The 26,620-nt window shown below is 45.6% G+C and overlaps 2 protein-coding genes across 2 annotated transcripts in view; both read right to left on the bottom strand.

The window, feature by feature from the left end:
- The window catches only part of LOC143902167 (E3 ubiquitin-protein ligase rnf146-like), a 250,938-nt gene that overhangs the window by 33,077 nt on the left and 191,241 nt on the right, over positions 1-26,620 (bottom strand). The gene's annotated exons all lie outside the window — the stretch shown is intronic.
- LOC143902091 (uncharacterized) lies at positions 20,830-21,648 on the bottom strand. Its single transcript, XM_077414802.1, has 3 exons — positions 21,634-21,648; positions 21,099-21,380; positions 20,830-21,054 (listed from the first exon to the last, which is right to left on the bottom strand). Exons 1-3 carry the CDS (start codon positions 21,646-21,648, stop codon positions 20,830-20,832), a joined length of 522 nt encoding a protein of 173 aa, XP_077270928.1.

Here is a 26,620-nt window from a genome sequence, read left to right as displayed (position 1 = left end):
AAGGTGACATAATCCCAATAGTAGGAGAAGGGCGAGAGGTAAAAGACTATAGAGGGATAACTATCATGTCTTCGATGTACAAAATTTACACGGCGATATTGGCGGAAAAGATAAGGAAAGAGGTAGAAACGAAGAATTTGATTCTCGATAATCAAGCAAGATTCAGAAAAGGAATGGGGACGATGGATCAAATATTTGCTTTGAACTACTTGGTGAATAGACAACTAGGGAAAGAGAGAGAAAAGATGACAGTACTATTTGTGGATTTGAAGGCGGCATTTGACTCAATGGATAAAAAAGTATTAATTAAGGCAATGAAAGAGAGAGAGAGGAGTGTGTGAGACAAGGACTGATAGACAGGGTAGAGAACGTATTGAGAGAAACAAAGAGCAGAGTTGGAAAGGGAGGAGAGAATGGAGGACAATTTTGGCCGGCGAAGGGCTTGAGACAAGGATGTCCGCTAAGCCCAATATTGTTCAATTTGTTAATTGCAGACATAGAGGATTACATGAAAAAAGGCGGATGGGGAGGCATGAGATTAAGAGGTGAGAAGATATACATGCTAATGTATGCAGATGATATAGCACTGTTGTTGGCGGAGGAGGAACAGGACATGAGATCAATGATAAGCAGGTTAGAGGGATATCTAGACAAGAAAGGTTTAACACTGAGTATAGAGAAGACAAAGATAATAAGGTTTAAAAAGAGAGGAGGAAAGAAGAAAAAGTATGACTGGAGATGGAAAGGAAAGAAGTTAGAAGAGGTCAAAGAGTTCAAATATCTAGGGTATACGTTGAAGAAGAATGGAGGACAGGAGGCGCATATTAGAGAGAGAAGAAGGAAAGCAGCAAGAGAGAGTAATGAGAGAAGTGTGGGGGATAGGGAAAAGAATGTGGAAAAAGGATCTGGCTATATGACACCCTGATATGGACGGTGATGGGATACGAGGCAGAAATATGGGGATGGAAGGAAAAGAGGGAGGTGGAAGGTATTCATGAGAGATATCTCAGATGGGTACTTGGATTAAACTGGAGGACGCCAGGATATATGGTTAGGGATGAACTAGAAAGGGAAAAGATGAGAGCTAGAGCAAGCAAGAGAGCATGAAAGTTTGAAAGAAAACTGGAAGAAGGTGAAGGGGGAGAAATAGCGAGAAAGTGTTTGGAAGAAATGACAGAGAGATGGAAAAGGGGAAGGATAATAAGAAGATGAGAGCAGGAGAGAAAGGACTACCTGGAAGGGATCGGGGTAGAAGTGGAAGGGGAGGAAGAGTTAGAAGAGGAGGTATTGGAGAAAAAGGAGAAATGGAAGAGAGAATATACACTCTTATACCACCTATTGTACTTTGGTATAAAAGTATAAGGAAGGATGGGATTCCGGATTATCTAAAAAAGGGATGGGAGGAAGCAAAATAGAGCAGGGTTGCAAGATTTAGACTTGGTAATGAAGTGAGGGAGAGACTGTACTGGAGAAATGAGGAGGATAAAAAATGCAGGATATGTGGGAGGGAAAAGGAGACATGGGAACATATATGGGAGGAATGTACGAGATGGGAGGAGTGGGAAGGAGAGGGATGGCAAGATGTGGTGGAGAGATTACTGGGAGAAAAGGGAGAGGGAGAAGAATGGATGAAAGCAATAGAAGAAATGAGACGAGATGGAGGAGGGAGGAGAATAAGAAAGAAAGAGAAAGGATCCAACAATTAACGAAAGAGGACCGAGAAAGACGAGACAGCGAAAAAGATTGAAGAAGAATATGTCTATATAAATTATGTAACATAATGTATGTAAATCATAAAGTATTGTAAATTGGATGTACAGGGTTGGGTACGTCCCTGCAAAACGCCCTTTTAGACCCAACTTGGGTAATAAAGTATTATTTCTATCTTTATATCTATTTAGCTATTATTTACATTTCTCGATTACCCCCTAATCGTCAAGTTAATAATATTCACTTACATGCCTTCTTTTACTTTGTCGACTGATATAGAGATCTGTGTAATAAAAACGTATCTTTATCTTTTATCTTTTATATGATTTACAAGTAGATAATAAATTTTATATTATGTAGCGTTATGGCTACTTTTATTCCGCTCGCTATCGTTCGCTCGCTTCGAGACGGTAGGATACGCAGTGTCAAGGAACCGCAAATGATGAGAAGTGAAGATCTGGTAGACACAGTATATATTCTTATAATAACGTATATACAACTTCTATATACAGGTTTTTATGTACAGTGATTGGGCGTGGCCCTGAAAAGGACCGTTGGTGTGGTTTATCTATGTGGCCCTGAAAAGGGCCGATTGTACTGTTCTACTGCGGTGGTCGCTCAGCCCACGTAATAGAGGGCTGTGTCCGCGTCCGGTGGAGTGGCTGTTGTCCCCACTGATTTAGGCGCTTCCGGGCCGGCGGTGTTCCGGGTGGCGTACAGAATTCGCGAGGGTTGACGTCCTCGTCCTCAGTTTGTGTAGCCTGGGTATCCGCTGGCCTCGGGATGCACGCCTGTGTCCCTCTCTCAGCGGTGGGCGCCTCCCACTCACTATCTGTCTGCGCCTCGGTTTCGCTAATGGAAGGCTGAACCTGAAGGCCTCGGTGAACTCGTAATGGTGGCATGGTCTGCGTGCCCTGTGAGTGGAGGTCCCCCGGTGACGCAGGCAGCGGTGACAACAAGCCCCGATAGCACTAATATCCTATAAATATTTATATAACGTATATAGGCATTCTGGACATAATATGGACATCCATAGGATATTGTGTGCTGTCTGGGAGGTGACGGTGTACCGCGGCGATGTACGGCAGCGCAGGCGGATATCCCACGTGGTGAGATGTGCTCTCGGTGGACGGGTGAGCGGCCACGGTGGTGATTCAAGCCGAATCAGCTTCCACGCTCTCGTCAGGCGTTCCTGGGGCTGCGCTGGGTTGTCAGGCGGCAGCGACGGGCGTGATGTTGGCGGCTTGGTCCAGCCGTGTTTTTGCAGCGTCGTTAATACCAAAAAGTATTTTACTCTCGATACCTCCGTTTATAGGGAGCGTATGAGCCGTGAAAATGCTGGGGAACCTTTCCTGGTGCGGCCTTGTATTCCGTCCTGGCGAAATATTAAATACGCGAAAGCTCAGCCGCCTAGCGGCGCGAGCTTGTTGTTATCCCGGTGTCATCCTGGGAACACGTGCTTTAGCGCGCGCGGCCGCTTGCCGTGCCGCTGGCGCTCATGCCTGGCAGGACGCGTGGAACGGGTTGCCGTTCCGTAGGCGCGTGCCTATACGCGCGCGGTGTGGCGGTTGAGCCGCCGCCTCTCAGGGCGCTCACAGCCGCCACATATTACTTGACCACAAATAACTTATTTGCTGTTTTCTCTTGGCATTCATTACTCATACTAATAAAAAATAGAAGAGTAAAAGTGTAGTTAATTTGAATTAAATAAAAAACAATCTAAATGCAACCATGTCAAAAGATCAGATATTTTTATTTGTAATCTTTGTTTAACTAAATTGATAGTAGGTATCCGTAAGAAGACCAAAATGTTTCGTGTCTCAAGTTTTTGGCCTTCTCGTTTTGAGTTCTGATTTTTAAGGTGGAATGAATTCAACAAGTACATTTTGTTGTATCGCACTCAGCTTTTTTTGCGTTTAAAAGTTTTCTGAAGGGAGAGGATGAGAACTTGTAAATGATCGAAATAACAATAAAAAAAACGTTTTTTAAAGTAGATTTTTTCTAGCATAGGGATTCGTTTTTCTTAAAACGACTTCATTTGTGTTTCAATATTCTTATTGTGAACAAACATAAAGAGCGTGTCGAGTGGTTGATTTAAAGACGATAGTTTAACTTTTCCGCATGAATAACACATTCTAGGTGCTTAAGTTTTAAACTTTTTTGTTTGACAATAATCACATATTGCATCCATTTGCCCAATTATTACTCTCGGATGAAATTGATATTCGTAATTTGAATCATAACTAAATGCCTCTAATTTCAAATCGGACCGCATAAATATTTTTATGGATTAAACATGTCGTAACCGGTCTTTTTCTACTCGAGTTTCACACTATTGAGTCATTTCCGCTTTTCCGATATTACACTTACCGATCAGCGACATCATCCCTTGGTTTACCCGGGCTTTTTTTCAGGAATTTTGAGATTGCTTGCTCGCGATGTACACAGAACCTCGATATTTCACTTACCAATTATCAATTTTATTCCTTGGTTTTTTAAGTAATACTTACCGATTATATACTTTAATGTTTTAAGTGAAAAATTGAGGTTATGTGTATTTCTGATACCGGTTTCCAAAAAGATCGGTAACGAAAAATTATACATTTTATGGCACTTCCCGGGAAATTCTACCCTTATTTTATATACTTTTGGTAAAAATTCGGTGAAATGGTTTTCGAGATCATAGCGAACAAAAAAAGGCTACACACTTTGTTTCTTTATTATAATAAAGATAATATAATAATATAATAATAAAGGGTGACGGCTGGTCTAGTGGGTAGAGCGCCAGATTCGTAATCCGGAAAACCGGGTTCAAATCCCGCTAAGCAACTGAGAATTTCTCAGTAAAAACGCTGTCCCCCATCTAGCGGAGAGAGTTATCCCTAGATGGAAAACTGGGTTCCGTCTTTCAGAAGAGACGTTAAACCATTGGTCCAAAGGAAATGGTAATAGTGGGGGAAAAATTGGATAGAGTTGGGTACGTTCTTTTAAAAACGCCTTTTAAGGCCCCCTTGAGGTATATATCTTTATCCTTTACAATAACACAATAATATAATAATAATAATAATAATAATAATAATAATAATAATAATGACAGTAATAACAGTAATAACAATAATAACAGTAATAACAGTAATAACAGAAATAACAGAGTAGTGTATATAAGGGAGTTCTACCCCGGGGGCTCCAAGGAAGGGTGAGGGAAAGGGGGGTATTGCATTACGCGTGGAGGGTGAGGGGGTGAGGAAGGGGAGTATCGGATTACGAGGGGGTGTCAGGGAAGGGGGTATCGAATTTCGCGGGAGTGAGGGGAAGGGGGGTGTCGGGTTACACAGGGGTATTGAATTTCGCGGGGGTGAGGGGGAGGAGGGTATTGAGTTACACAGGGGTATCGGATTTCGCGAGGGTGAGGGAAAAAGAGGGTGTTGGGTTACACAGGGGTATCGGATTTTGCGGGGGTGAGGGGGAGGGGGTGTCGGGTTACACAGGGGTATTGGATTACGAGGGAAAGGAGGAGGGGGAGGGGTGACCTTGGCATACCACCGGGATGACTCACTGGGATGATTCACCGGGATGACTCACTGGGATGACTCACCGGGATGACTCACCCGCGTCATTGGTCCGCGCGGGGGGGGGGGGGGGAGGGGGCCCGCGTTCGCGTTTGCGGTCGCGCCACGGGTCCGCGTAAAGGTCCGCGGGGGTCCGCGGGGGCCGCGTGGAGGTCCGCGGTTGCGCCGCGGGGTCCGTCGGGTCGCGGGGGCCTCGTTCGCAACGACGCCGCTAGGCGGCGTACAATGGGTAAGACTAACTCGATAGTGCACTGCGTAGTTTGTCGATGCAAAATTCTCCAAGGTTTTGCAACATTCTTCGAAATAATCTTCGGGAATCATAGTCTTGTTCCATTGCTACTCCACGTGCGTGGAGTACTACGTTTAGTAAGCGTCTTCACCATAAACTTATACTCCTTAGTAGTAGACGTTTTTATCTCTACAAACTCGCTACGCGGTTCGCGTAGGCAATCAGCGTTTCGTCCATGATGGGAAATCGGCTCCTCGTCAGGCGGAACAAGTCCTCCCGCGCGCGGCTGGGCGCGGATATCGTGCTCCCAAACGGAAGCCGGAGCGCGGGAGGAGCGCCTCTCTTCAAACATCTCTATAGCGTCTCCAAACTGGGAAGCGTCGGGCCCCCCCAAAATTTCACTGTCTTCTATGTCTTTAGGCACAAAAGGTTCGCGCGAATACATTACAAGAAACTTAGTTTAATCACCCGAACACAAAAAAACACGTTCGTACACAAGAAACTTATAAAAAATGTATACGTGTAACACTTTGCGCGGACTCGACGAAACTGAATTTAATGACGGTTGCAGAAGTCGCCAGAGAAAAAAATATAATAGCGGTGTATAAAATTGATAGTCGCGATACGTCTCGCATTACACCTGCGAGCGCCGATGTCCGCCAGAACATCGGTGCCTCGCTTCTATGTTATGATATGCGATATTTGATTGCAAATTTAAACAGCCGGAGTTTTGGCGGACGTCGCATATACGGCTCGAATAGAAATGCGCGCGAAGAAAATATAGTATAATTTATACTTAAAAGACAATCTATCTACGCAGTACGTTAAAGACAAAAAAAGAAATGACGTTATCGGGACGATGATCGACCCGATAATGCATCGAACTTGTTGGAACATGTTCGTTGTAAACAACATTTTCGAGGAAAAGGGAGGTGTTAACGCGTAGACTAAACCATTTCACGCTATTTTTTACGACGCAGTACGCGAAACAAAGAAAAAGATCTTTCCAAAAATCAGTTGAAGCGAGAGAGAGAGAGCAAAGGGTATATAACGAGGGATGAAGCGTATTGAGCCGCAGTAGTCAGATTTGAGAGTGATACATCAATCGAAAAGTATCGCGGTTTCTTCGTTATTGTATGGTTGAACATTATCACGTGCAAGTGCTCTGGAAAAAAGATTCTTTTATCGCTCAATCGCAAAGATGTTTGTCCTGCTGTCGAGACCTTCGGACATTCGCAATTTTAGCGCCGAACAGCTGCAATTTGTGCCGAAAACCGTTCTGTTGCAAATGTGCGGCGATCACATTTACTACGTGTGGGACAAGCTTCCGGAGCATATAAAGGCGGATTCAGAGGTTCAGACCTATCGTCGCTGTGACGAACATTACAACCAACCGTGGCAGCAAACGCACATCGACGGTCCCGCTCCGATGATTAAGGATTGCGGCGAATGTCAACGAAACAAACATTAGCTTTCGCGACGTGAACATTTTTTTATTTTTTCATAACAGTGAGCAAGAAGAAATGATGCTTGACAATAATCGCTCGTGGTTACCGGACTATGAAAGTGATGAAAGCGATGACTTTTCATACTATTGCGACCGTTTTTATTATGGTGACGCACTGATCCACGTATAGTTTGTTAACCGCGTCACCGTCAGTCTCAGGTTGCGCTACGCGACGAATCTTGCGCGACCTTGCGTCAAAATCTGTGGCGGTGCGACACAGAGCGTTGTCGCGCAAGATTCGTCGCGTAGCTGCTGCACGTGCACTGCTGCAGATTGCGATAATAAATAACATAACGCTTCTTATCGTGCAGCGTGGCGAGAAGTTTGTCCTGCCGTTTGCCGGGCGGTTTATCGCGCGTCGGACAGAACGGTAGGTCAGTGTGCGCGTCGTGTTTATCCTGCGGATACTCGAGATCGACCTCGAGAATATAGCCCGTAGGCGAATCCAAAGCAATCGCGCTAAAGTCGAAATTCGAAACGTCTTTGACCCATCGCGTAGGGCAGTGGTTTACACATCGCCCAGCCGTACAAGTTGTTGACATCGAAGTACATTAGGTACGACGACGGTTTCGATGAATCGTACGATTGCATGTACTTGTTGTTGGCTTGCGCGTATCTGCCGGAACATTGACTCAGGCCACCGCGAATACCACGTTCGATAAACATAACCATGTCAATGTCGGTCAGCAGTTCGAAATTGACACACGTATGTTTCAACATGGCGTCCCACGTAAAGCCTGGTAAAGTGTAGTGGTACGCGGGGTTCAAGTCCGTAACTCACGACGCAGCTGTCGCAGAAATTTTCGAACACGTCGGCCAACAGCAATACATCGGTTTTTAGGTATAGATCGCTGTATTCGCCCAGGGTTCGAACGGAGAATCGCTGCCATACGTTCGCGGCGTGCGCGTAATCGCTCTCGGATACGGTGTCACCGGTCAAGGAACTGTAAAATGAATCGCGCGGCGGTAAACACGTATTCTCCAGCTTTTCGACGCTGTCCACGTATTCGTATGGAAAGACACCTTTTCGCGTCAATAATTTGAAATCGTCGTCGGATAACGCGGAAAATTTTGAACGTATAATTTTTAATTTATCATTATCTAGGAAGGATGCTAATTTTGCGTAACTCGCGCTCAGAAATTTGTACGAGTCGATGAATCTTAATTTTATATTGTTTCGCGAATCTGATTTTTCCGTAGTGTCTTTCACGTGTTTAATAAATGAGATGTACTTTTTCTTTGTTATAGGCAGTACATCAATCTTGTCTTCGAACGCGGCAGCTATCTCCTTGATAATAAAATGCGCGTCATAGCCTGACAGATTGTGGAATATTACTGGAATTAAGTGAGAATCCTTATAATTCAGATTGCACGTCGAGTGTGCTGGACTTATGTAACGCCCAGTTAAGTGGCAATGATCGCGTACACGATTATCATTTGACGCGAACGGTTTTTCACATATGTGACATTGCGCCGCGCTGTGAAATGTCTCCCACTCGTCTCGCGTTAGGTCTACCATGCATACAATGTCGGACAATATGTTCTTTACGCGATGCGCCAATCCTTTGAATTCCTCGACGAACCACGCAACGCAGTCATTATCGCGACGAAATCGATACGCTGATAACGTTTCATCGTACGAGCACTGTACGTAGTATGCTATACTACATACCCAATGATGTTGATAGCGTATGACGCGTGTTCCGTCTCCGGTTGGGTCTTCTGCAGCACACACTCCAGATCGGCGTATACCACGAAGGGAAGTCGCTCTTTCCTGCTTTGGTTCTTGAAGCACAGCCACTTGTTGTCCTCACTCGGTAGTTTGATAGCGCAGTCGTTTACCTTTCGGCAGTCCACAGTGTGAGACTGCAACTTGTCGCTCGAACTAAAGTAGTGAAGACATCTGCAAAAAAATCATAAATATAAATTTTGTATACACAAAATATAAAAATGATATATATATATATTATTATTAAAAAGTATATAAGTACTTACCGATCATACAAATGTACTTCTGACCATGATGCTTGCTCAATTGTGAGCTCACGAGACGGGATAGATTTTTAATCCCCGCAAAATGTCCAACATTGTTGTCTCGCGGATCCTGCACGTACAGCAGATTTACATGTTTTTTAACACTCGTGCGGTCGGTAAGCCGTATTAGAAGAACGTTTGACGTCTTCTGTCCCTCGATGGTATAGACGTTGACGGATATATTGTTGAGTCGTTCGAACTGTTTAATTTGACTCAACGTCATTGGGAACTCAATGTCTCGTAAATCCAGCACCCTTGAATAATGCGGGTATGATGATTCCCGTTCTGAATGTATTTCGGCTGGATGTAAGGCGGCGACCACTGACCATGCAAAACACGCATTGTCCACATATAAACAGCACGTTGATCACCGCGTTCTTCACTTTAATGTCTTTAGGCAATTCCAAATGACTCCCCGCGCGCAAAGGATTGTACTTGTTGACGCTCACCGTCAAATTGAGGATTCGAGTCAACGCCCACCCACTGTCGCGTTCCTGGAACTCCTCGAATTTTGCTAATGTGGGCTCGATAACGTGCCGCTCGTACCAATCGCGCAAATGCGATGTACGACAGAGTTCTATGTTATTTGTACATATACTCTTATTGTCACGTTTATCACCCGCCACAAACTCCCCGTTGAACGCGGTGTTCACTTTGACACAGTTATGTTTTTTTATAATGTTTCGCACTCGCTTGCACACTACGCTGCAGGCGTCTTCCAAAAATTGTCGCGGCTCTATATGGTCTATATTAATTACCGCACCGGTCATTATTCGCGTTTTGAACGCGGCATTGATTTCTCGCCATACGAGTTCTGCCGCGCGCGTGTCGCCACTGTTACCGGCGTTTGCATAATCACCACCGCTATGGTGGTTGTCGTTGGTTCTCTGTGTCTGAAAAGGATTTCTGAAATCCCGGGAAGTGGGTCTCCATGAGATGATTCAAACTCTCCTCAGTTGTTTCTGTGAATTCTCTATTAGGGAGCTTGAGACAGCTCCACTGTGAGTCACTCTCTTTGCAGAGAATTTTGCAGAGTCTGGATGCTTCCGGAGCACTCTCAATTCTCTCGCAATAGTTCCTCCACCCCGCTCTTTTAGAGTTAACTATCGTTTTTTTTGTAGTCTTGCTGAGCAGCCTTGTGCTTTTCCCAGGCTTTCAACGTATTTATATTTTTAGCCCTATTTTGAAAAACCTTCTTACCCCGGTTGTTGAGTTCCTCGCGTATAGTCCCGGGCAGCTCCTCGGTCGACGCAAGGCGAGGCACGTGCCTCTAATTATTGATGATGCGGTCACGCTCGCGTGGAAAGCAGGCAGCTTGGATTGGTTTTTAAATGATTGCGACTTCTCTTACTTCTCGACTCTCGTTTAATTGCGTATATTGATCTCGTTACTGATTCGGGAAAACGGTGCTTCGTATTGTGCTGGAGACCAATATTTAGAGGCGATGACAGAATTGAGAGTGTCCGATCCTCCCGTTCGGGGAGGTATATGTAGCCAAGATTATCGAAAGGTTTCGGGAATTGTCGGAGCCCCCCGATTATCTTCAAAATGATCGTTGACGCGGTGTTATGACTCGACACAATCCTAAGGTATAACGGTTGACACGAAATAAATACAAATAATATGAGATACGAAATAATATGCCTCGACGTCGATGTAAAGGATGTGGAATACGAAACACCGCCCGCCTTGGAAGACCTTGTCTTACAATCTTAAATTACGAATAATACATCTGAGTACGAATATAATACATGGTCAAATAATATGATTCTATCAGTAGCATGACTACAGGAATAAATATAATGCAAATGAAATGATAATAGATTAAACATAATAAATTGAATGAACGTGCACAGGCAATAATTCAATTAGTATAAATAAATAATGAAATTTGTCAGATACAAATTTAGTCAAACGTTTACTTGTCAAGAACATTAGCGGCTCTCAGCCTAGTCAGGGATATGGATAAAATTTCTCAATTCTTTATTTCAATCGCGAGTGCGGAATTTATTTACTCGAATTTTCTAGCGGCAAGATCGCTAGTCTGGCCAGCGGCCGGACAATTGATCCCTTGGTTGTGGCCACCGTTGCCGATCGAGCGGTGCCGTCGGAACCAGGATGCGTCTCAGTGACGCGGCCCAAAATCCATTGCAGAGGCGGCACACCAGGTTGTATGATTAGCGCCATCTGCCCGACCTTCAGTTGCTCGCCCTTGCTGGTAGCCCATTTATGCCGCTGCTGTAACTGATTCAAGTATTCGCGGCTCCAGCGACTCCAAAAGTGCTGGCGGAGCTGTTCGATTCTTTGCCAGCGCACCAATCTGTTTTCGTTGATGTCGGTCAAATCTCGGCAAGGAAAACCGTTCAAGACATCGCCAATCAAAAAATGTCCCGGCGTAATATACGATAAGTCGTTCGGATCAGAGCTCAGCGGTGTTAACGGACGCGAATTGAGTATTGCCTCTATTTTGCACAGTGTCGTTTGCAATTCCTCGAAAGTGAGATGCGAGTCGCCCGCGATACGCTGCAAATGATATTTCGCGGACTTTACCGCGGCCTCCCATAACCCGCCGAAGTGCGGGGCTCCGGGCGGTATGAATTGCCAAGATATCCTTAGATCGCAGCAAAATTGTTTTATTTTGTCTTGATTTTTATCTGACCTATAGAATTCATATAATTCCGACAGTTGGCGGGAGGCGCCCTTGAAATTAGTACCGTTGTCGGAATGCATGGAAGCCGGGCTTCCTCGACGCGAAATAAAGCGCTTGAAGGCAGCCAGAAATGCTTCGGTCGTTAAATCGCTGACTACTTCTAAGTGTACTGCCTTTGTGGCGAGGCACACAAAGACGCAAACGTATGCCTTGCTATTACGAGCATTTCGACGCATGCCTTCTCGCACGATAAGCGGGCCTGCGTAATCAACTCCGCAATTTGAGAATGGCCGAGACGGTGTTACACGAGGCGGGGGCAGCACTCCCATTTTTGCCTCAGATGTAACGGGACGACATCGGAAACAGGCGACGCACTGTCGAATAATCTTCCGCGTTACGGAGCGCACGGAAAGCGGCCAGAAGCTCTGTCGCACCGCGGCTATGGTGCCCTGCAATCCCGCGTGAAGGTTACGCCTGTGCTCTCGTTCTATTATAAGATAAGTAAGCCGATGATTTTTTGGAAGTAGGATCGGGTGGCGGGCACCGTACGACAATTCGGAATTTCCCAGTCTCCCCCCGACGCGGATCAATCCCCGCTCGTCCAAAAATGGCGCTAACGAAGTCAAAGAACTGGAGAAAGTAAGCGAGACCCCCCTTTCTAATTGGTGGATTTCGCTGGAAAACGCGTCTCTCTGGACGTTCCTGCATAAGCAGTCGAGCGCGGTGCAGATTTCTTCGTGTGAGACACGAGTGCCTGCTTCTCTGTGCGGGTAAAGATGCGGTTTGAGAAATCGCAGGCAATAGGCCATGATCCTGCACAATTTGTTTAAGCTGGAGCATCTGTGCGCCAGCTCCACGAACGGATTCGCCGTTGCCGCAACAGCGACGGCAACGGTCCTTCGCATCTCGGGCATCTCAGATTCGGAGATGTATGGATTATCCCTTGGCCACGCGGCCTCGCTCTCCCTCAAAAATTCGGGGCCGTGCCACCACAATGCCGAACTCCGAATCTCATGCGGGTAGATACCTCGAGACAACAAATCGGCGGGATTCTGCGCTGACGGCACGTGCCGCCAGTCCGAAGCGCGTGTTAGCCGTTGTATTTCGCCGACGCGATTTGCAACAAATACCGACCATTTCCTCGAGCACGACGAAATCCACCGCAATGCTATTGTGGCATCCGACCATAAAAAGGACTGCGCCTCTCCCACCTCGATAGAAGATCGCGCCTTGTCCCATAATTGCGCTAGCAATAGCGCCGCGCAAAGCTCCAGCCGAGGAATGGAAATCGTTTTCAGAGGCGCGACTCTAGTCTTTGAACACCACAGGTCGACGCGAAATTCATTCTCCCCGATTTGCCTCCGAATATATAAGCACGCGCCATACGCTCGCTGGCTGGCGTCGCAAAATCCGTGTATCTGAAATCGCGAATGCTCGCCGCGTCCTTTGATGAATCGCGGTATTCTCAATTCATTCAGCGCGGTCAATTGCTCTTTAAACGCGGACCACCTTGTATGCAAATCCAGCGGGATGGATTCGTCCCATTGCAGCTTCAATTGCCAAATCTCTTGGAGCAATATTTTCGGTAATATGATGACCGGGCCGAGTAAGCCTAACGGATCGAACAGCTTCGCGATTTCCGATAATATTATACGTTTCGTTATCTTATTCGTGTTTGCCGGCTTCTCAATTGCGAAACGGAATGTATCCGTAGACGGATTCCAAACAATTCCGAGGACGCGCGACGTCGATTCCCTGTCGATTTGAACATCGGCGTTATGTTTGTTTTGATCTTCACCTAACAGAGCTACATGATTCGAGGACCATTTGCTTAACTGAAACGCGCCGCGACTCAAAATTTCCACGACCTCGCTCTTTATTTTTAGTGCTTCCTCGAGCGTATCGGCACCCGATAGCATGTCGTCAACGTAAAAATCGCGCATTATATGCTCCGCTCCTACGGGAAACTGTTTCGTGTAGGTCTCCGCTAAGAATTCAAAGGTTTTGATTGCTAGATGCGCGGCGGCTGCCGTTCCGTATGTTACTGTTAATAATTCGCCTATTCGTAAGATCAGGCCGGCGTGGTCTCGCCAGAATATACGCTGCAATTTAGTTTGTTTCAGATTGATTAGTATCTGGCGATACATTTTGACAATGTCCGCCGAAAAAACGAACGCGAGCGTACGAAATCGCAAAATGATAGAGAATAAGTCCTGCTGTGCCGTCGAGCCGACCATAAGCGCGTCGTTCAGCGATACTCCGGTTGAACTCTCGCACGAAGCATCGAAGACCACCCTCAACTTAGTGGTTTCGTTTGAAGGTTTTAGCACACAGTGATGGGGCAGGTAACACGCCGGCAAATCTCCGTCATCGTCATTCACGCTATCTATCCATTTCATGTGCCCGAGCGACAAGTATTCGTGGATAAAATTGCTATATTGCGACTTCAAAATCGGATCGCGAACTAGTCGTTTTTCTAGAGCGTAAAATCGTCGCAGGGCCACGTCGCGCGTATCGCCCAGCTTTCTTATTTTATCCTCCTTTATTGGTAGCGTAACTATTACCCGACCTTGATCATCTCTGGTCGTGTTGTCGCGGAAATGTTTCTCGCAAAAACGCTCCACGCTCGAATACGAGTCGCGAGGCCGGCAGCTCTCCTCCAATTGCCAAAACCTCGCTAACTGATTTTGCAATTCTGACTCGGTTATCGACGCGCAGAACGCTTTTATCTCGCGGGCGCGCGTCTTACGCGTCTCGCCGCCGAAACGACCGGCGAGAACCCAGCCAAAGTGCGTTTTCTGTAACGTAGGGTGCGCGTGGGAGGCTCTTAATTGCCCCACGCAAATCAACTGCCAAAACAATTCGGCACCAACCAACACGTCTATGTCCGAGCTTCGGTGAAAATCTGGATCAGCTAATTTGATGGTCGGCGGTATCCGTATTTCCGTTCTGTCAATTGACGACACCGGGAGACGCTCGGTTATGCGATCCGTTATTATGCATTCTATTGTCGCGGCGAATTCGTTCAATCGTGAATGTAACTTTATTACAACGACCTCGCTCGCGTTGCTGATTGTACCGTTAATTCCTATTATTTTTATGTTACTCGGATTTGCCCTCAATTGCAACCTTTCGGCATAAGATCGCGCTATAAAGTTAGCCTGTGAGCCGCTATCTAATAGAACGCGGCACGGATGCTTTGTTCCGCTGGCATCGACAATGTACACAACCGCCGTTGAAAGCAATACACCGGTATTGTGTAAGTAAGCCGATGATTTTTTGGAAGTAGGATCGGGTGGCGGGCACCGTACGACAATTCGGAATTTCCCAGTCTCCCCCCGACGCGGATCAATCCCCGCTCGTCCAAAAATGGCGCTAACGAAGTCAAAGAACTGGAGAAAGTAAGCGAGACCCCCCTTTCTAATTGGTGGATTTCGCTGGAAAACGCGTCTCTCTGGACGTTCCTGCATAAGCAGTCGAGCGCGGTGCAGATTTCTTCGTGTGAGACACGAGTGCCTGCTTCTCTGTGCGGGTAAAGATGCGGTTTGAGAAATCGCAGGCAATAGGCCATGATCCTGCACAATTTGTTTAAGCTGGAGCATCTGTGCGCCAGCTCCACGAACGGATTCGCCGTTGCCGCAACAGCGACGGCAACGGTCCTTCGCATCTCGGGCATCTCAGATTCGGAGATGTATGGATTATCCCTTGGCCACGCGGCCTCGCTCTCCCTCAAAAATTCGGGGCCGTGCCACCACAATGCCGAACTCCGAATCTCATGCGGGTAGATACCTCGAGACAACAAATCGGCGGGATTCTGCGCTGACGGCACGTGCCGCCAGTCCGAAGCGCGTGTTAGCCGTTGTATTTCGCCGACGCGATTTGCAACAAATACCGACCATTTCCTCGAGCACGACGAAATCCACCGCAATGCTATTGTGGCATCCGACCATAAAAAGGACTGCGCCTCTCCCACCTCGATAGAAGATCGCGCCTTGTCCCATAATTGCGCTAGCAATAGCGCCGCGCAAAGCTCCAGCCGAGGAATGGAAATCGTTTTCAGAGGCGCGACTCTAGTCTTTGAACACCACAGGTCGACGCGAAATTCATTCTCCCCGATTTGCCTCCGAATATATAAGCACGCGCCATACGCTCGCTGGCTGGCGTCGCAAAATCCGTGTATCTGAAATCGCGAATGCTCGCCGCGTCCCTTGATGAATCGCGGTATTCTCAATTCATTCAGCGCGGTCAATTGCTCTTTAAACGCGGACCACCTTGTATGCAAATCCAGCGGGATGGATTCGTCCCATTGCAGCTTCAATTGCCAAATCTCTTGGAGCAATATTTTCGGTAATATGATGACCGGGCCGAGTAAGCCTAACGGATCGAACAGCTTCGCGATTTCCGATAATATTATACGTTTCGTTATCTTATTCGTGTTTGCCGGCTTCTCAATTGCGAAACGGAATGTATCCGTAGACGGATTCCAAACAATTCCGAGGACGCGCGACGTCGATTCCCTGTCGATTTGAACATCGGCGTTATGTTTGTTTTGATCTTCACCTAACAGAGCTACATGATTCGAGGACCATTTGCTTAACTGAAACGCGCCGCGACTCAAAATTTCCACGACCTCGCTCTTTATTTTTAGTGCTTCCTCGAGCGTATCGGCACCCGATAGCATGTCGTCAACGTAAAAATCGCGCATTATATGCTCCGCTCCTACGGGAAACTGTTTCGTGTAGGTCTCCGCTAAGAATTCAAAGGTTTTGATTGCTAGATGCGCGGCGGCTGCCGTTCCGTATGTTACTGTTAATAATTCGCCTATTCGTAAGATCAGGCCGGCGTGGTCTCGCCAGAATATACGCTGCAATTTAGTTTGTTTCAGATTGATTAGTATCTGGCGATACATTTTGACAATGTCCGCCGAAAAAACGAACGCGAGCGTACGAAATCGCAAAATGATAGAGAATAAGTCCTGCTGTGCCGTCGAGCCGACCATAAGCGCGTCGTTCAGCGATACTCCGGTTGAACTCTCGCACGAAGCATCGAAGACCACCCTCAACTTAGTGGTTTCGTTTGAAGGTTTTAGCACACAGTGATGGGGCAGGTAACACGCCGGCAAATCTCCGTCATCGTCATTCACGCTATCTATCCATTTCATGTGCCCGAGCGACAAGTATTCGTGGATAAAATTGCTATATTGCGACTTCAAAATCGGATCGCGAACTAGTCGTTTTTCTAGAGCGTAAAATCGTCGCAGGGCCACGTCGCGCGTATCGCCCAGCTTTCTTATTTTATCCTCCTTTATTGGTAGCGTAACTATTACCCGACCTTGATCATCTCTGGTCGTGTTGTCGCGGAAATGTTTCTCGCAAAAACGCTCCACGCTCGAATACGAGTCGCGAGGCCGGCAGCTCTCCTCCAATTGCCAAAACCTCGCTAACTGATTTTGCAATTCTGACTCGGTTATCGACGCGCAGAACGCTCCTATCTCGCGGGCGCGCGTCTTACGCGTCTCGCCGCCGAAACGACCGGCGAGAACCCAGCCAAAGTGCGTTTTCTGTAACGTAGGGTGCGCGTGGGAGGCTCTTAATTGCCCCACGCAAATCAACTGCCAAAACAATTCGGCACCCACCAACACGTCTATGTCCGAGCTTCGGTGAAAATCTGGATCAGCTAATTTGATGGTCGGCGGTATCCGTATTTCCGTTCTGTCAATTGACGACACCGGGAGACGCTCGGTTATGCGATCCGTTATTATGCATTCTATTGTCGCGGCGAATTCGTTCAATCGTGAATGTAACTTTATTACAACGACCTCGCTCGCGTTGCTGATTGTACCGTTAATTCCTATTATTTTTATGTTACTCGGATTTGCCCTCAATTGCAACCTTTCGGCATAAGATCGCGCTATAAAGTTAGCCTGTGAGCCGCTATCTAATAGAACGCGGCACGGATGCTTTGTTCCGCTGGCATCGACAATGTACACAACCGCCGTTGAAAGCAATACACCGGTATTGTGAGAAGTCGACGAATGAGTCATAACCGTCGTCTCCTCGGCATCGTCTCGAGCCGACGCGTTCCTTGTTTTTGTTTTCGTGGAATTATCGTTAGATTTCGAAGGAAAATGAAGCAGGAAATTGTGTTTATCGCCGCATTTCTTACACGAACCCGAATTACAATTCCGAGCCGCGTGATTCGTTCCGCGTAGACAGTTCACACATAATTTCCGTTTTCAAATTTCAGCGAGCCGCTGTGGGACGGACAACTTAATAAATTCACGGCAATAATAAATGAGATGCTCCCCGTGGCAATAGCTGCACGCGGGAGCGGTGGTAGCGGCATGAGCCGCTAAACGTTTTCCATTGGTCTGCGCCACCGCGCCTTTATTTACTGATTCTAACAATTGGCACCTTTGTTCTAAGAAATCCACGAACTGCCTGTATGTGGGTAATTCTGTCCCGCTCAGCGATGCGTGCCATTCTCTCGTAGTGATCGGATCGAATTTAGACGAGATTAGATAAATTAACATCTCATCCCAATGCTCGGTGGGGCAACGTAACGCGCTCAAGGCCTGTACATGCTTGACGACACTGTCCGCCACCCGACGCAGTTCGAAGGCGTTTTCTTTCGCGATGCTCGGCAATTCAAATAGAGCACGCAAATGCGTGTGCACGATAGCGCGTTTATTATCGTAACGATGTTTTAAGGCAATCCAGGCCACCAGATAATTTTGCTCAGATAACTCTAACGATTGAATAACGTTGGCCGCCTCGCCCGTCACCGATGCCCTCAGATATTGAAACTTCTGAAGGTTACTTATTGCGTGATTGTCGTTTATGATCGAGTTGAACATCTCGTAGAATGGAAACCATTCCTCGTAATTGCCCGTAAAGTTCGGCAAATCTAACTTCGGCAACCGTACGTTGCTTGCGGAGTTGCTTACGCCGGCCGGAGGCGCGATCGACGTGGATATCATGGCTTGACCCCCGGCTATCGTGCGGTTATAATTAGTGATCGCGCAGCGTAATTCGGCGGTTAGCTCGTAAAACGCTTCCTCAAACGACACGCGATCGTCTCCCTCGTCTTCGCAGAGAGACTCTATTTCGGCTTGCAAATTATTGTAATCCGACCAATAACTCGACAATCTTTCCCTTCTTACTTCTAAATTCGCGATTGTTTCAAGCGTTAATAGCTTCACCGATTCTGCGTACGTTCGAATGCGCGCACATGCCGCCTTTATAAACTCGCGTTTTCTCTTCAGCGCTGAGATCTGACCCGCGTTTTGCTCCATGTTTTACGTTTTATCGAACGACTAGCTAACGGATTGGCGATGAATAGAACGCGAGTTCCTACCTTGACTGCCGATTGACTGCTCCCCGGATGCTTCCGCTGCTCACGGCTGACAGTCCATCGCCCCCGTTGCCTCTCCGAGATCTCCGATTGAACGCCGACGGAGCTCCACTCCCCGGCGACTCGGCACGCTCGTCCTTCGCTTCCTGGATCGCTGCCGGCTCGCCGACACGGACTCCGTCCTCCTCGGCGACTCAGCAGTGTCCTCGTCTTCCGTTCACGCAAGGTCGCCGATTGATCACCGGTGCGATTGTCTCACGTTCCAGCGACTCAGCCGTCTCTGGTCTCAGCTGCCGCTCCAAGTCCAACGGACTCGTGACCGTTTGCAGATATTGGATCCGCCGTTTCTCCGTCGCTGGGCGCAACTCCGTTGCCCCAGTTTTCGTATGCTTTCGCCGGATCCGGCTCGAAGGACCAAATTGTTGAGTTCCTCGCGTATAGTCCCGGGCAGCTCCTCGGTCGACGCAAGGCGAGGCACGTGCCTCTAATTATTGATGATGCGGTCACGCTCGCGTGGAAAGCAGGCAGCTTGGATTGGTTTTTAAATGATTGCGACTTCTCTTACTTCTCGACTCTCGTTTAATTGCGTATATTGATCTCGTTACTGATTCGGGAAAACGGTGCTTCGTATTGTGCTGGAGACCAATATTTAGAGGCGATGACAGAATTGAGAGTGTCCGATCCTCCCGTTCGGGGAGGTATATGTAGCCAAGATTATCGGAAGGTTCCGGGAATTGTCGGAGCCCCCCGATTATCTTCAAAATGATCGTTGACGCGGTGTTATGACTCGACACAATCCTAAGGTATAACGGTTGACACGAAATAAATACAAATAATATGAGATACGAAATAATATGCCTCAACGTCGATGTAAAGGATGTGGAATACGAAACACCGGTCCTAAGCCTCGATAGCTCTTCGTTCCGCCCTGAGGCCCCGGCCGAGGCATTTCTCGGTCTCAATACGCAATTCAGTTCAAAAGATTCCCTAATAGCATCGCTTACAAAACTCGCTGCGATCTCCAAGTCCTTCTTTGTGTGGAATCTGGTCGGTGTATTTTTTAGCCGACTGACTAAGTCGGATTTTTGTAAGTTCACAAGGTCGAAGCATATCTGTGGTCGGATCCTGAAGGTTCATTTGAGACCCTCTATCCCGCCACCAGATCCACCACACCCCTCGTGCACAACGTGATATCTATCACTTCTTGTCTTCTAGAGTCCAGGAAAGTGGGTTCTGTTCCTCTATTTAGGATTTGCAAGTTAGTACTCATGATGAAGTCAAGTAGGCTTTCCCCTCTCGGGTTTATATCGGAGCTTCCCCACACCAAATGATGTGAGTTCTCATCGCAGCCCAAGAGAAGTTCTAGTCCCATTTCCTTCGCATATGCTACTAGCTCTATCATGTTTCTTTGGGAAGGTAGTTCTTCTGAATCGTAGGGCATGTAAACAAACCCCACTATCAGGTCCCTGATCCCTCCATCGCCTGTTTTAAGTTTCAGCCTTGCAGCCACTAAGTCGCCGTCGCTGAATTGTGGTAATAGACAGGCATCTGAACCTTTCGCCACAATACAGGCTCTTGGTCTTTCTGCGTTGTCTGCTTTGAACAATTTACCACAACCTTCAAGGCCCTTAATGTGTCCCTTGACGAGCCACGGCTCTTGGATGAGGAATAAATGCTTTGTGTGCATCACAGCTGCGCACCTGGCTAAAACCGCCGAGGCGCATTTGCTGTAATGCAAGTTGATTTGAATAAAGGGGATGTTGGAGCCCGCCATATATTAGGCAGTCCTCGGCCCATCTTCTTTCCTTTCTAACTCTCCCCTGCGGTCCCCTCCAGGCAATCTAACTGTCGCCTGGCTGAGACCACAGAAGGGTTTGAAGTTGAGTGCTTTAAGAGCACTCAACGTTCCCTCCCCAATAAGGGCAGCGAAATGGGTGCTCGTAGCATCCCTACTTTCGCTGCCCCTTGCGACCACCCAGTCCGCGGCTTGGAGACCCTTATTCTGCCTCTCAAATAGTTAAAAATAACTGCACCGTCCCTATCTGCTGTGCTCCTGAAGGTGGAAGCTTTGGTACATTTCGCAATGCCAAGGATACCCTCTCTCACCTTATCCCTCAACAGCACAGCTTCTTTTTGGTCCAGCTTTAACTCGGGATACTCCATGGGAACCATGGCCACCCTTGCTAAGCCGGATGTTGCTTGGGCAAAAGTCCTCTGATCTGCTGCGATCTTAGGCCTTTTGCCCAATTGTGTTGTGCTGGGACTGGGGTGTGCTCTGTTCCAATCTGGTTTGCCTGCACGTCCCACCGGAAGCTCGCTCTCCTGTCCCTAGCATTGTCGCAGAAGCATAGTTTGGTTCAGGAGCAGGCTTTTCAGCGCTGCTCTTCCCCTCCATCTGCTTTTGTTTCTTATAACGACGACGTGCCGCCCTGCTATACTTTATCCGGTTTTTACCAGCTTGTGGCTGGGCCTTGTCCGGCTCCTTCCCTAAGCTGTCCGGTCTAACTTCCTCAGGTCGTTCGTCACCTAAGGTGGCTACGCCCTGGAGGACCTCCTCATACTCCGTGTTTTTTTTTTATACGTTATTTTTTTGCATTTTTGTACCACGAGTACCGCGGTCGCGCGATCTCACCCGGGCAGAGCCGCGAATGCCCGAGGCTTGGCTAAATACTCCCGGAGGTCGCCCGGTATCCGGGAGGCACCGTTTGTGACGCAGCACCTCCTGCGCCACGCAGCCCTCAGCACGGTCGCTCACACATTGGCTTGGGGGGTTCCTTTTGGTCGGGAGCGCCCGGCTACACCCCTGAGCGGGTGATCCCCGTGCACGCCCTTAAGCCCCCCCCACCCGCCTCAGGGCGGCCACCCGCAGCCCCCGAAAACACCGGGTCCGCCGAGCGGTCCCGTCGTCCCCCGCGTCCCGCGAACCACGCACGCCCACCCCGAGGCTTCGGCAAGGTAGGAACTTGTCGGGGGAGTTTTTAAGTATAAATCATACTATATTTTCTTCGCGCGCATTTCTATTCGAGCCGTATATGCGACGTCCGCCAAAACTTCGGCTGCTTGAATTTGCAATCAAATATCGCATATCATAACATAGAAGCGAAGCACAGATGTTCTGGCGGACATCGGCGCTCGCAGGTGTAATGCAAGACGTATCGCGACTATCAGTTTTATACACCGCCATTATATTTTTTTCTCTGGCGACTTCTGCAACCGTCATTGAATTCAGTCTCGTCGAGTCCGCGCAAAGTGTTACACGTATATATTTTTTATAAGTTTCTTGTGTACGAACGTGTTTTTTTGTGTTTGGGTGATTAATCTAAGTTTCTTGTATTGTATTCGCGCGAACCTTTTGTGCCTAAAGACATAGAAGACAGTGAAATTTTGGGGGGGCCCGACGCTCCCCAGTTTGAAGACGCTATAGAGATGTTGGAAAAGAGGCGCTCCTCCCGCGCCCCGGCTTCCGTTTGGGGGCACGATATCCGCGCCCGGCCGCGCGCGGGAGGACATGTTCCGCTTGACGAGGGGCCGATTTCCCATCATGGACGAGACACTGATTGCCTACGCGAACCGCGTAGAAAGTTTGTAGAGATAAAAACGTCTACTACTAAGGAGTATAAGTTTATGGTGAGACGCTTACTAAACGTAGTACTCCACGCACGTGGAGTAGCAATGGAACAAGACTATGATTCCCAAAGATTATTTCGAAAAATGTTGCAAGACCTTGGAGAATTTTGCATCGACAAACTACGCAGTGCGCTGTCGAGTTAGTCTTACCCGTTGTACGTCGCCTAGCGTCGTCGTTGCGAATGAGGCCCCCGCGACTCGACGGACCCCGCGGCGCAACCGCGGACCTTTACGCGGCCCCCGCGGACCCCCACGCGGACCCGCGGCGCGACCGCGAACGCGAACGCGGACCCCCTCCCCCCCCGCGCGGACCAGCGGCGCGGGTGAGTCATCCCGGTGAGTCATCCCGGTGGTATGCCAAGGTCACCCCTCTCCCTCCCCCTTCCCCTCGTAATTTAATACCCCTGTGTAACCCGATACTCCCCCTCCTCCTCACTCCCGCAAAATCCGATACCCCTGTGTAACCCGACACCCCCTTTTTCCCTCACCCCCGCGAAATTCGATACCCCTTTCCTCACCCCTCCTTGTAATCCGATACTCCCCTTCTTTACCCTCTTACCCCCCCCGGCGTAATCCAAACCCCCCCCCTCGGAGCCTCCGGAGTGGAACTCCCTTATATATACTACTTAACAGTAATAACAGTAATAACAGTAATAAAAATGAGCTTTCGGAAAAATCGCAAAAGTGTGCTCCTAATTAGAGTCCTATATAAAGAGAGAAGCGGAACCGAGCAATATATATAGCTACTACTCGTCGACAAAATGGCTGCCTGATATCACGTGATATTCCCCTTTTCTTTTATCTAACTGGCTCTTTAGCTCCAGAAAAACGGAGTTCTGTGGCTGTGTTTGCGTTCGTTTTGACGCTTTCAGTGCTGTAAATATCATTCTGTCCTCGTCACAGATCGAATATCAAACGTAAATTGTGGAACAGAATGACGCGTGGCTCCGTGTATGTGAGTGTAAAAAAATCGAAAGAGGTTTTCTTTTATTAAAGGGAGGAGGGAGGTTATGTTATACATAGGCTATACCTTATACCTTTTTAATTTATTATAGATTGCCGTTTGAGTTAATTAACTAAAACCCTCAGTTGGAGACACGGTGATAGGCTTATCCCGAACTGAAACAAATTTTAAGTTAATTATTTATAACGTGGAGTCCCAGCTTTTAACGTGCTGCTGTTCGTTAATATTTTGAGTTGTAACAAATTTAAGGTAAATATATATTCATATAAAAGTAATTTCATCAGAAATTTTAATATTGACTTAATAATAAATTGATTTATTTGATCGTAACGTGTAGAATAATTTTGCGTAGATCTAAGAGAAATCCATACACTATTGACAGTATTTGTTGCTAATAAAGAGTCACTTGTTTTTTTAAGTCATTGATTAAGTACTATTTTTGAAGATTTTAATAAGTAATTATTTTACATTTTTAGATCAACAATGGAGAAAGACTCGTTGATATCAAATAGACCAGCATATTTTGAACAATTGAAAGAAAAAACAAAAAGAAACTCGAAAATTGTAAAAAAATTAAGAGCCGAGAACAGTGTAAAAGATATGAAATTGGAATATCTAACTTACCAATTACTGTTATTAAAGTTAGTTCAGTGAATACCTACTTTTGTGCAAAAACAATGTTTAATCGATTGATTTACAGAAACAATTTCTACTGCTGAAATTCTTTTAGGCCCAGTTACACCAACCTCTTGGTAAGCTAACTGATAGTTATATCATATGTCTAACTTTGTTTAATGTGAAGGAAAAACATAGGAAAAACATTTAACTATTAGTTTACCAAGAGGTTGGTGCAACCGGACCTCAATCAGATAAAATTTAAGGATCAAAATAAAAAGATCAAAATTGGATTATGTATTTCATTCCAAGATTTGTAATATTTATTTGTGTAAGTTTAAAAAAAAAATTGTGAAAAAATAACATAAACATACTGTTGCACGAATATGATTAAAAGTAAAAATATGTTTATTTGCAGTAAATATTTTTAATTATTTATTTTAATCAATTTTTTGTTAAAAATATTTATTTTTTATAATAACTTTGCTACTGTTCGCATAGCTACACTCTTGCTACTTTTGTTGATATTATTATTAGAAAGTTGTTGTTTTCTCAATAAGCCATATTGTTTTAGTCTAGATCGAAAATAGCATCGTAGTATTTTATTGCAAATTTTGTGACAATTTGGAATAGAAGTATTATTCCATACATACTCTAGCCCATTCACAAGGTACTCAAGTACATCTGTGTATTGAAATGATAGTGGTATGATCACGGACCTCACAAAATGTTATTTCTGCTTTTATAATGGCCTTGAAGCACTCATCAGAAACCATTATTTGATGAGTATCACCATTATTCTCCCTAGAGAACATGACATATTCTTTTAAAAGCACAATAGGGAATTTGCATGAAAAAAAAAAATTACATTTTTTTGGTTTGTAATTTAAATATACATTATTATAAATTTATTCACAACAAAATTTTTAATTTTAATCAATAGGTAGGTATTTAAAAATTAAATTGAATTTTAATAATATTTGAAATTTTCTGTACTGTGAGAAAACGATTTTGATTGGCTGACAAGTGCATGACGTCACATTGCAATAGTCTCAACTCTCCGTCTGCTAGTAGGTATATTATCATTGCGATACTTTTATTTATCGTTAATATCTGCGTATTAAAATAAAATGCCGAACCAATTGCATCCAGGTTTCGTTAAAGCTGATTTGACGAATTTGCCAAAAATAAGTATATTTATGGTTTGGGAATACATTGTAACTAATGAGCGATACAATGCGCCAGAAGTACGAGGAATAAAAACAGCTTTGTAAGTAAAATTTTATTATTATTACAGTAGTAATTGTTTTCAATTCTGTTTCAATTATGTATGAATTATTATAATTAATGCGTCTATTATAGATCTTCGAGAGAAGATTACGGAGACTCCGCTATAGGTTATGTCAGTGTCAAACGAGAAGATTTTATTATTTGTACAGTGAAAGGAAGAATTTGCCCTGAACATCGAGTTCGACAAAAAGATTACACTGTAATATTAAAAGTTGACGAAGGAGAAGAAAGAGTTCAACACGTAGAGTGCCTTGACTGTGCGGCATCAGAAGGTTTGTATATTTGAGTACGATTTTTAAATTATATACAAAATAAAAATAATATCAGGATAAAAGCTTAGTAATACATACTTCTAGAACAATATGAATATACATATAATACATCTTTGTATAAATAAATTTAATTTAATTACAGGAGGATGTAAGCAGGGTTGCGAAACTGGTAATTAAGAAATTAAGAAATCATAAATCAATTTTGATTTGTGAATTAAGCAGTATTCAATTCACAAATCAAATTTGCTTTGTGAATTACACAGGCTTTAATTCATAATTCATATTTGATTTGTGAATTACACAACTTTAAATTCGCAAATCAATTTTAATTTGTGAATTACACAGCCTTTAATTCACAAATCAATTTTGATTTGTGAGTTACACAGGCTTTAATTCATAAATCAATTTTGATTTGTGAGTTACACAGGCTTTAAATCACAAATCAATTTTGATTTGTGAGTTACACAGGCTTTAAATCACAAATCAATTTTTATTTGTAAATTACGCAGGCTTTAATACACAAGATTTAATTTACAAATCAATTGTGATTCGTGAATTACAAAAGCTTTAAATCATAAATCAATTTTGAATTGTAAATTGCACCGGCTTTAATTTATAATTCAAATTTGATTTGTGAATTACACACGCTTTAAATCACAAATCAATTTTTATTTGTGAATTACGCAGGCTTCAATTCACAAATCACTTTTGATTTGTGAATTGCATCGGCTTTAATTTATAATTAAAATTTAGTTTGTTAATTACACAGGCTTTAATTCATGATTCGTGTTTTAAAGCTG

This window comes from Temnothorax americanus, unplaced genomic scaffold, assembly GCF_048541705.1.
Source record: "Temnothorax americanus isolate GAGA-0224 unplaced genomic scaffold, ASM4854170v1 Scaffold38, whole genome shotgun sequence".
Classification (NCBI taxonomy): Eukaryota; Metazoa; Arthropoda; class Insecta; order Hymenoptera; family Formicidae; genus Temnothorax; species Temnothorax americanus.
Note: the sequence above shows the minus strand (reverse complement) of the source record. Positions and strands in the feature narration are given on the sequence as shown.

What these genes read in the sequence shown, in the direction of transcription:
- LOC143902091 (XM_077414802.1), bottom strand. An exon ending in CTTCCACCTTCAGGAGCACA is followed by an intron (nt 21,055 to 21,098) that starts GCAGATAGGGAC and finishes TTTGAGAGGCAG; the next exon opens with AATAAGGGTCTCCAAGCCGC.